General features: G+C 40.3%; 1 protein-coding gene across 2 annotated transcripts in view; it reads left to right on the forward strand.

The window, feature by feature from the left end:
- LOC144031924 (uncharacterized) overlaps nucleotides 1–10,673 on the forward strand; it is a 39,962-nt gene extending 29,289 nt beyond the window's left edge. Inside the window, exons 4-8 of one of the 2 annotated variants that reach the window (XM_077539460.1) lie at nucleotides 5,198–5,446; nucleotides 5,579–5,713; nucleotides 5,869–5,925; nucleotides 8,055–8,599; nucleotides 9,747–10,673. In XM_077539460.1, the coding sequence (XP_077395586.1) occupies nucleotides 5,198–5,446; nucleotides 5,579–5,713; nucleotides 5,869–5,925; nucleotides 8,055–8,599; nucleotides 9,747–9,992 (1,232 nt within the window). In that variant the 3' untranslated portion in view covers nucleotides 9,993–10,673. The remainder of the gene's footprint in view (nucleotides 1–5,197; nucleotides 5,447–5,578; nucleotides 5,714–5,868; nucleotides 5,926–8,054; nucleotides 8,600–9,746) is intronic. The other variant, XM_077539461.1, reaches the window with a different exon arrangement.
- Nucleotides 10,674–12,121: the final 1,448 nt, after the last annotated feature.

Below are 12,121 nucleotides of genomic sequence, written 5' to 3' on the forward strand. Positions count from 1 at the left end.
AGAAGAAACACGATGAAAACGAAGTTGGAGTATTCGAGCTATCCTTGTTAACATTTTGTTTAAATTAATTGATTTTTTTTACATAGTCTGTGACGACGACAGTTAGAAAAGAGTAACTTAGGATAAGTTTAGTTTGTGAAACGTTAGGTTTGCAAGAGCTTCGTGGGGAAGATGAATAAGGGGTTGATGTTGAAAAATTTGGGATAGTATTCATATTCATGAGTGAAAGGGGACCTGTGGGGTGTAAATGTCTGATTTAATTCTGTGGTTATAGCTCCTGTATGTGGGTGTATTCTTATCTGTATTGGAATGTGAGTATCTGTTGTGATTTGTGAGATTGTTTGTCTGTGAAGTGTGTTGTTTGTTTGTTTGTTTGTTTACTCACATTAAAAAAATAAAAAAATAAAAAAGAGTGAGAATGAGAAGAAGAAAGCAGCTGCAGGCGCCTATGGGAGTAGGAAACAATTGCATGCACAATATGGCCATGATAATTAGTACAAGTAAGGGTGTTTGTGATCACAATATGAGAGTAATTGCCTCTCACCCGTAACTGTATATTTTCTGACTAGTCTAATTGAGTATAATGGCGGATTAGTGAAAATTTGACTTTAATATTGATTATAGGATTGTTTATGATCGTGACAATTTAAGGGCACCATTTGACTGACAAAATAGTCATATGGAGAAGGCCCAATTTTAATGATGTGGCTTCGGATGATTGTGCCACTTCTGAGCTGTTACGACTTTATATGACGTTAAGAGTGTTATTGACTTTATGAAGACCTGACGGGGACAGACTGACTGTGACTTATATTGTTTTGTTGTTTAACCCCTTTTCCTGCAGCACAACAGACTCATCATGATTGATTTGTGAAGTTTTTTCCCTAACCCCGATTTTCTTACAGTTTTATTGCTTTTTTGTCATTGATAGTTGATTTATTTATGATGGATGTTAATAGGGCTGCACGATATTGGAATAACGTGATATGCGATATGGCTGCTGAATATAGCAATTTAACATGTATCTGAAGAACTGACATTTTTGTAATTTGATGTAAGAATTGAAAGAATTAAACGAATTCTTTTCATGCACCAAAATAGGCGAACTAATTGTATATTTAAGGGTAATTACCTCTCAGTTATCAACTATTGGATGGTTGTTGCATTTTTTAGTTGGTGTCTGACTGGTTGAATTTCTGCAAAGCGTAAAATTCCAGATTAAACATTGCATGGGCCATTATCGCGATATCAATGTTTTTCCGACATGTTGTGCTGTCCTATGCTAGACTGGTCTTGCAGGTCAGAGATCTTCTAGAACCACCTTACAGCTTTGTGTATCTGATCTGTGTCTGAAATGACTTCTTATGGTTTGATTTCTATTTACCATTGTAGTTTTGTTTGTGTTGTAATGTGTTTTTGGTGTAGTAAGTAAATAAGTGCTTTCAGGTTAAGTTTCTGTGTTTTCGTGAGTGCCGATCCCGAGCTGTGGACGGTAAGTTGGTTCCAGTCTGAGTACCAGGAGTCTTCTGGTATCGTTTGTGTTGACACATGACGTATGTGTCAAAAGGGGGAATTGAATGTAAGTAAGGAATTTTTTTTTTATATATATATAATTTTCAAAATTTTACATAGTTCAACGGATTGGGAAAAGTTCTCATGTTTGATTTTTTGTCTAGGGGACTTGGTGATAGCAGCTGCTGAATGGCCCGAATAGCAGCCCGTGATACCAATTGTGAGCCCTCAACTGACTCAGGTGCAATCAGCCGTGGGCCCCAGGCACCTCCAGCGCAACCACCAGCAGCCCTGTGCGGAGGTCCTCAACTAGCGCTCCCTTCAGCGCCTGCACCGTCGTCACCTCCAGTTCCTGCTGAGAAGTGTTCAACTCCAACCAGCCAGGAGCAGCCGCCAAACAGCAAACGTCTACAGGACCACCACCAAGCACACCTTTTTGACCACGACCAGACCCTCCACCGCCAGAAATGCCACGCCCCCAGGTGAGCTTTCCCCAAACCCCCACCAGGATCACTCACCTGATGCCCCATCCAGCAGTCCCCTTATAAAAGGCTTGACCCAAAATCTGCTCTGACACATCCCTTCTTCTGATACAATCAGATATCACCAACCACATTTTCACAATACACTGTTCTTATGGGGCACAATAAGCCCCGGGCAGCGCAAAATCATAATCAGCCGGACTGTACAGATTGGGCCTGAATATTTTGACTGATGATTGGGGCAGCATGAGCCCTGCCCTAAGAAAATTGAAAGCACTTCCCTTACTGCCCCACCGATCGCCGCAGTTGAACATTCCTACCTCATCAACACCTGGACATTTTTAGCCTCATTTTCAGGTTTTTGCCTCAAAAGAAAATTCTACAATAGCTATGCTCTGTGTGTTTTACCAGTGGATCCCATTTAATAACCATTTTTTTCGAAATTGTTGAACTTTGATGCACGCATATTTACTGGGATTAACACATAGGTGGGACCGTGTTTGACATTGATTGTTCATGATGTGTTTACATCATGAAAGGGAGGAATGAAGTATATAATTTTAGTTATCTATGTAGATTCATGCCCCCCATCCCTGTACAAGGCCACCTGGTTTGACCCAAACCTGCTCTGACACATTTTCCTTTCTTCTGACCTAGCAGATATATGTAGGGGCTTTCCGATCACGCGTGCTCTGGCTGGCCTTGAAGGCATTCTGTGAGATAGGGGTTTTCCGAACACGTGAGCTACACGTGCTACATGTGAGTGAGTGAGCCAAAACACCAGCTGCATCCCATAAAAATGTCTTGTCCGCAAGATTTATGAGCAGGAAGGTACACATGAGCTTGCGTAACCATGAAGTTCATGCAGAGGTCAGCTTTAAATTAGGCCAAAGGTGGCGAGCCTAAGTTTACGTGGAGTAACAGTGCCCCCAATGGTCAAAAAATAGCACTGCACCCAGTACTGCATTTTGTAGTTGTCCAATACCGTTAGCTGCCTTAAGATGTTACGCCCAAGGAAAAGTTTGGGGGATGGATCCTAGTAAGGCTATAAAAACCAGTGCATCCCTTTGTTCGACGGATTTTTAATCCCTTCTGGCCAGAATATACAGTATGTCTTGTTTGTATGTCTGTATCAAATAAATCTCTTTGTCTACAGCTTGAATCTCGGCCCGGCACTCTGTTACTTTTTCCTTCTAGCTTTTGAGTTGTGGAACTTCTCCTTCAAAGCGAATACAGGCGAAGACTCTCCGACACCCGGGATGCAAAATATACGATCACTCTTGGAGAGGACAGCCGCCCGCGTCCCCCCCCCCCCTTCCCGACATATCTCCCATGAGCGTCGGTCCGGCGGGAGGGTGGAGACGGCCTCCGCCGGGACGTAAATCTCGGCCCGGCCGTCTGCCTCTTGTCCGAGCCGACGGTACAACACCACCTCACTTTCACCCCAATAGTTACGACCGAGAAGTGATCGATCTTGAGGTTACTGCTATTTGAAAACAACATTTTTTTTTTCTAAATGTCAGGATACTCGCTTCTTACCTTTTCGAGTAGAAAGAAAGCCAGCTGTGAATCACTTTTCTAATCCAAGTCCAATCTCAACTCTCTCCACCGCTGAAATGTCAAACCAATGTTCACTCTCGTTCTTGCCCGGCGTCGGTCACTATCAAGTTTAGATTTATTTATTTTTTTCGTGGCACTTGACATTGTTTTCATTTTTTTTAAGCAGCCTTCCGCGGAGTAACAGCGGGTGTCTGGGGCAGCGAAAATCTGTACTAGTTCCGTCTTCGCGCGACAGGAAACCACTGACGATGACGCGAATAACGTCACATCCCGCAGACAGAGGGCGGGAAATTCGAAGGATTCGGACCGGACACTTCCTAAATAATATTGGCCAGAGGCTTGTAGGAGTCCCCATTGTGAACAGCGAAGATGTTGATCTACTAATTACAATATGTTTCAGTCATAAATGGTCAAATAAAAAGGCTATTGTTAAGATATTTTTTGGGGGAAATCCTACATAGAGTAGCGTTAAATAAGTAAGGCTAGTAAAAGAAAACTCCGTTCCAAAACAACTACAACAACAAAACAAACAAGTGACTTACCGCAGTCGGTTTCCTCATGGCTCCAAAAGAATAGTTGTGTGACTACTATCCTGACTTGTCGTCAAAACGCCGCACAAAAATGAATGTGTTCAATTGAATTTAGCCGCCGGCGACGTCACTTCTGGATCCAGCGAGTAAACGCCAACGGCATCCAGCGCCGCAGCGCATACGAGTAGTACCTGTACTCCAAAGACCAACATTCCTTGCCATGGAGCATGCGCATATGCCGCATGCTTTTTTTTTGTGTGCGTGTGTGTGTGTGTGTGGGGGGGGGGTGTAGTGGCGGGCTGGTGGATGAATGTCTGTTCTGGCCTGGCAACGGCATCATACTTGTGTATCGTCACACGAAGAAAAACCAGTGGGCCAAAACTCACATCACGGTCATGGGCCATGAACAGTATAAATACCCTTGGCCCAGTAACAACTTGACTTGAGGATTATAAATATGTGGTATCCTCATCTGGGCCGAGTTTGGAGTATACACAGTTAATCTGTCCGGCTGTCAGCCAACACTGGCGGTAGACAGCCAGAATCGGCCCAGAACTGACTGCTATTCCTAAGGGAAGTGACCTGAGAATAACAATTAAATACAAATAAAATATTTAATCCGCCCTTCACAGCCCTGCCAGTCCAGCAAAGACGGGTCAACGGTCAGGCGGACTAAAATAAAAAGGAAGCCTTTAATTACTCTGAAAAGAACTATAATCATAAAATAACTGTAAAAAAAATAATAATAATAATAAATAAATAAAAAAACTTGACAACATCACACTCAAAACAAACAAACAAAAATTTAAATCACTCACCAACAGTTTCACTTCGTAAGCACCTACGTGCGAGCCCAGCAGTCACTCCGGTGCTCCACTCAATCTGGTGTTTCTAAACCACATACGCACACCTGCTCTCATTTAACCCGAATTTGATTGGACAACAGCGACCCCTTAAGGTGCCACTGGCTACATATGTTTTGGGAAAGTGGGAGGAAGATGAAGTACCTGAAGAAGGGAAGGAGATGCTCCCAGAACCTCTCAAATTTGAGAGAAGCATGGTTATTCAACTGTCCATTCACAATCACAATTAATGTCGCTTGTTTGTTCACAGACAAAATAACGAAACCCAACATAATCTGTGTGATGAACGACGCAAAACAGGCGACGCTTGTGTGCTCAACAGACTCCAAACATCCTCATTTGTTGGAGTTTAAATGGAGCTCACGTGGAAAATTGCAGCCTGGTCCAAATCTAACAATAACCCTGATGGGTGAATTTGATGATGGAGTTTATCGTTGTGACGTGAGCAACCCTCTGACCAAGCAAACAGCCACATTCGCCGCCAGCGAGTGCTTCATGGGTAATCGTAGCAATCCTTAGTAATCGTACAACTGGAAGATTCCAATGATGTTAGAACATTAATTTAATGTCATGTTAACTTTAATGTATATTTAGCTCTTAGAATATGTTTAACATTTGTACTTTTGTGCAGACAAGCCATTAGATGTTGAAAATGACATCCATACAGACAAAACAACTGTTGTTCGAATTGTCCTCATCACCATAAACATCATCTTCATCATCGTTATCATCATTCTATGCTTGGCGTTACGAAAAGAACTTCTAGGTATACAGTACTGTATACACAAATACATTTGACAGACAATGACTTCATGCTTACTGTAGGATGTTTCAATGGTTGATTATTAATAGTTGTTTTGAACGTGAAACACACATGCTCTTTTTCACCAAAAAAATGAAAACGTGTCTTTGTTCTTGCAGCACAAGCTAAAAAGATAAGGGAAAGGATTTCAAGAAGCCAAAGTACAAGAGAACCAAGTATGAGCAATCAACACTGGTTGTATAACTACAGGCAATGACGTATGAGGTGCCGTCTGGGCCATAATTTATGGCGTTAGATTTGTGCCACAATTCCGCAAGCGTAATGGGAAGTACCGTGTGCAAAAGGCGTGTTTCGTGCGTAACAAAAATGTGTTTCGTGCGTACCAAAAATGTGTTTCGTGCGTACCAAAAATGTGTTTCGGACGTACCAAATGTGTTTCGTGCGTACCAAAAATGTGTTTCGTACGTACAAAATGTGTTTCGTGCGTACAAAACAGTCCTCGCACACGCTTGCTACGTCTCTCCTCAACACGTACAAAACTTTGATTTACACTTGCGATGCAATTTTCCACGATTTTCATAACTAATCAATATCACTAACGCACTTAAATCAGTAACTATGGCATTGAGTTAACAGTGCTTTTGGACATTCCATGTATTTCTTTTCTGTCTGTTAGTTACACGATATACATTTGGTGGCACTAGGCACTAAAAATGCACAAGAAGATAAAGAAAGGGGGTGGCGATTTTTTTCTTCATCATAACTATGCACATGCATTGCCAATGTCATGTATGTAACTATCACATACAATTTTTCTTGTCTTGGAAGCCTGTGTGTGATAGTGGCCAAGTTAAAAGATGCTACTTTTATGCTACTTACTGTAATGAAAATGTTGAAAGTAGTCGTTAGCGTCCCCCCCCAACGGTCATCCAACGGTCCCATGAGGGCTAAAACTTGTTTTCCGCTAAGCAGGAAAGCAGTTGGGAGCTGCTTCACCCCGTAATATAACAAAACTTTTGTTAAGTAAATAAAAGTCAGCAGAAATGCAGATAAAATACAAACAGGAAAGCACCGAGTGCTAGTAAACAAAACAAACAAAAAAGAAAAATCGAAGAAGCGCCCATGATGCAACGCGGCGTGACGACACGTTGTCAAAGTTCTGCCTGTTTGGATATTAAACAGCCAATCAGGATTTGCTCTCCTGTCAGACTCCTGATTGGTTAAGAATTGTGGCACAAATATTACGCCTCGACCCTTGCATCGCAAGCGTAAATCAAAGTTTTGTACGTGTTGAGGAGAGACGTAGCAAGCGTGCGCGAGGACTGTTTTGTACGCACGAAACACATTTTGTACGTATGAAACACATTTTTGGTACGCACGAAACACATTTTGTACGCACGAAACACATTTTGTACGTACGAAACACATTTTTGTTACGCACGAAACACGCCCTTTGCACACGGTACTTCCCATTACGCTTGCGGAATTGTGGCACAAATCTAACGCCATAATAATTCAGGATTGATTAGCTCTCACACGTATAACTGGAAGGCTCTTATGAACACCACTGAAATGTTTGCTGCTTAAACACACTAGTCAAATGTGTTCATACGTACTAGTGAAATACGCTCATAAACACCACTGAAATGCTTGTATAAACAGTACTGAAACGTTTTTGCTCACACACACTAGTGAAATCCGTTCATAAATACAACTAATTGCTCTTACAAACAGTACTGAAATGCATACACGCATACATGTGAAACATTCTCATACACGCTAATGAAATACCTCCATACATGCAAGTGAAATTCGTATATATATATATATATATATATATATATATTAGTGCTGTCAAACGATTGGTCCCAAAGCGAAGCGATGGAGGAACGAATTTCACTTGCATGTATGGACGTATTTCATTAGCGTGTATGAGAATGTTTCACATGTATGCGTGGATGCATTTCAGTTCTGTTTGTAAGATCAATTGAGTTGTATTTATGAACGGATTTCACTAGTGTGTGTGAGCAAAAACGTTTCAGTACTGTTTATAAAAGTATTTCAGTGGTGTTTATGAGCGTATTTCACTAGTACATGAACACATCTGACGAGTGAACACATTTGAACATGAACACATTTGACTAGTGTGTATAAGCAGCAAACATTTCAGTGGTGCTTTTCAGTTATACGTATGAGAGCTAATCCTGAATTATGGCCCAGACGGCACCTTATATGACGTCATTAAGTTTATTTCAAATATAGAACTAAGTTAATTTATCGATTATAATATAAAAAATCAGTGATAAATATTTTAGTAACAGACCCATTTTGTCTTTCTTCACAGAACCGTTGAGAACATATGAACATGTCTCACGACAAAAAATGAGTGACACACTGCAAATTAAAAAGAACGACATCATCAGACATCCTCACGCTTTATGGCATCTGAAGTCATGTGATAAACTGGAGCCGTATGGTATTACAATTCATGGCTGCATTGATGGATTCAGTCACCACATATTGTGGCTGGAAGCTGAACCTGTCAACGGCGATCCTGTAGACCTTGCGGACTCCTTCATAAAGACGGTGAAACGTATTGGAGGGTGTCCACAGCGGCTGCAGGCTGACCCACGTATGGAGAACAAAAAAATCAAAGAAATACAGCTTTTCTTACGACGTAATGGTAGAGACCTCTATGGAGGGGAACAAAGCTTCATTGATGCATGTAGCACAACCAATCAACAAACTGAGTCATGGTTGCCGAGCACATGTGAAGACAGTGTTGACAACTGGACAAACATTTTTACAAATCTTCGACTTGATGGACACTTCACAGGGAGTGACTTGGACAAGAAGCTTATACAGTTCTTCTTTTGCAAACTTATCCAGGTAAATTTCAAATAAACACCATGGGCCCTATTTCGCATAAAAACGGGCGCATCTTCATTTTCATGCCAGGGCAAGTCGAATTTAGCGTGTTTGTGAATTTCGTATACCGCGTTATACTTTGCCTGGCATTCTGGCAGACAGCACAACCAAGCCATCAGCGCATCTGGCAATTTGAGAGAAATAGACTTGATTTTAAACTTATAAAAACAGGTCTAAGTGGTGGTTGTCATCCTATTTCAGTCATGAATTGAAATAATTATGTTCATCCATCCATTTTCTTGACCGCTTATCCCTCACAAGGGTCACGGGGGGAGTTGAAGCCTATCCCAGCTGGCTTTGGGCAGTAGGCGTGGTACACCCTGAACTGGTTGCCAGCCAATCGCACACAGAGACAAACAACCATCCACACTCACACGCACACCTAAGGACAGTTGGGAACGCCCAATCAACCTGCCCTGCATGTCTTTGGAATGTGGGAGGAGACCGGAGTACCCGAAGAAGACCCACGCGGGCACGGGGAGAACATGCAAACTCCACCCAGGAAGGCCGGAGCCTGGACTCGAACCCAAGTCCTCAGAACTGGGAGGAGGACGTGCTAACCAGTCAGGCACCGTGCCGCATTATGTTCATTATCATCTTAAAAATATATTAATCGTACCCCTATGCTATGAACATGGGGCACATCGGGGTGGGGGATGGCGGTCACACAAACACATAATCGGTGGTGCAAGGTGTTCTCCAATTGCCCACAACACATGCACGGACGACTATAGTCTGCAACGGGAGATTTTGCACTTAACCTGTATAATCACACTTGCGTTCTATCGTTACATCCCACAACGGCACAAACGCCGCATTCTACCTGTGTAGAATCTAGAATAATACCAAAAGAAAGAAAATCCCACCCATGCACTGTTAAGACTGTGCTTTGCTCTAGACTTGCACTGGGTGCAAAAATAAGGCCCCATATCAACATAGTTATATATAGTTATATAATATACATATTGTAACATGACTGTTACTAACTTTTAACATGCACCATTAAAAAATGGAAATATATACTGTATACATATTAAAATTATGATAAAATCCCATACTGATGAGCTAAGTGAAATTGTTTTAATTTGCCTTTTTTTTGTGCCTTTAGGATAAACTGAATGTGCTTTTAAGAATGTGGAACTCACAGCAGACAAGAGAAGCTGCGAGAGACAAACTCCGACCAGTCCCGTCAAAGGATATTGATCATTGCCTGAAGTTGTGTATGCCTAAAAGGGATAACCCCCTTGTCAAACCAGTTTATGATCTTCTCCACCGCATTATGATTACAAATGGCTGGAATGCTCCAGTAGATGAAGAAGCAGCTGTAGAATTGTATAAAATGTTGAAAAAATGAGATGCTGAGAAGAACAATACAGCCGACGAGATGACAACAGAAGAGGGAAGGCACTAGCGCAGGAAAAAGAAACCAAAACACACATCAATTCATCATTCTGAAGACAGAAAAAAATAAATAATTAATAGCCAATTAATTTTAATATCAATTAAAATATAATAATTCCATACGTGATATGTAAACTATGGGCACTTACGAGTTCTCGTGAGCAGAACTGGATATATCATCATTCACCACTAGATGGCAGACGTACAGTTCATGCTGTGTTTACACACACTGATAAAAATCACTTTTTGCCCTTGTACATATTACTTCGGTTTCATAATTACATTTACTTTTTTTTCCCTAGTATTCACATTAAATTAAAAACATAAGGTATTCTTCAATGTTCTTTGACCTTACTCCAGTACAGAACTTGTGGGATGACATCAGAAAAGTTATTTCTGAGGACAAGCAAGGAAATGCAGCGACATTAGAGAATGTTCTGGAAACTGTCCAGAAGTGGACCGACTCCATGCAATACAAATGTGAAGCAGAAACAGTCCTTATAAAAGTAAATAGTGATTTGAAAGCTGATCTTCTGACTGGCTTTTTTTTTTTAACAGCATAGTGTTCACTTTTCTTCATTTTCTCTAATGCTAAATTGTTTTCATTTAGTTTGATTTGCATAGAATGTGCAGTGTCCCAAACGCATATATGTTGTCTAGAAATAAAAGCTGTATACTTGCTATTTTAAAACACACAACTGTTCACTTTGTCCTTTAATTCACAGATTTTATCCATCCATCCATCCATCCATTTTCTTATTCCTCACAAGGGTCGCGGGGGGTGCTGGCGCCTATCTCAGCTGGCGCTGGGCAGTAGGCTCACAGATTTTATATATATATATATATATATATATATATATATATATATATATATATATATATATATATATATATATATATATATATATATATATTGTTACCTGTTTTGACCACATTTGCATGATAAAATATGATGTGCTAATGTGCTTTGTTTTACTTTTTAGTTTACTTGTCTTTCTCTCTCTTTTTTTTTTCCCCCCCCTGTTGGGGTGCGTGCAGAAATGCTTCAATAGATTTAAATTACATGGTTACATCAACCATTCCCACACATCTATTTCATTTAAATTGGATGAATGTTGGGCGAGTAAAATTTAGCTAATGTTCTTAATTTAAGACTACATTATACAGTTGTGTTGAATTTACACAATGCTGTTATGTTGAATTGACATTTGTAACAACTATGGCCTATGGCCCAGGCCACCCTCTAATTTTTTGTTTGTTTGCTTCTTTCAAAGTAAACTCTCTGCAGTTGCATAAACATTCCACAGCTCAGGAAGGATCTAATCTTGGTTAGGTCTGCAGGTGGTCACTCAACCACAAACAAAGCTCTTTTGAAGCCGCTGACTAGGTGACATAGGAATTTATGCGTCTGCCGAAAGAGTTTATTCAAGCCCGACCTCCCAGGGTCCCAGAAAACACCTTCAATGACGTAGAATTAGGGGTGTCAAAATTAGTGCGTTAATTTTGAGTTAATTTAAAGTTCCTTTAACGCCACTAATTTTTTTAACGCGCGATCAATGACTGTCCCTTACTTGGAAAGCCTGTAATGGGGGAATTCCAGTCCACATGCCCATGTCATAATTTTTCAGTATTAAATATGACAATAATGCATATATTTGTGGAGACTGGGGTCAAGTTGTATTTTACAATTTTAAAAATGTGCACAATTTCACAAGTGACTTCATGTTAAAGATTAGATAGCTGAAAAGAAAAAAGAAGAAAAAAGAAAAATGCACTGAGCTGTCACCAACGTCTTACAAATACAATTATGCCATCTAGTGGCAGATTATTTACCTCAATACAAATCAATATCACACATTTATTTAATTTTTATGAATGATTATTAAATTTCGGTCTGAATGACTAAAAGATGCTGCTGTATTTCTATTAGTTTAACTTTTTTCCCACTTTTATGTTAACAACAAGAGTATGAAAACTTAGAAAATCTATTTTTATTGTCCATTTCATTGTATTTAGAACAAATATAACATTTGTGATTAATCGCGAGTTAACTATTGAAGTCATGTGATTAATTACGATTAA

Source organism: Festucalex cinctus, chromosome 12 (genome assembly GCF_051991245.1).
Source record: "Festucalex cinctus isolate MCC-2025b chromosome 12, RoL_Fcin_1.0, whole genome shotgun sequence".
In the NCBI taxonomy this organism is placed as follows: Eukaryota; Metazoa; Chordata; class Actinopteri; order Syngnathiformes; family Syngnathidae; genus Festucalex; species Festucalex cinctus.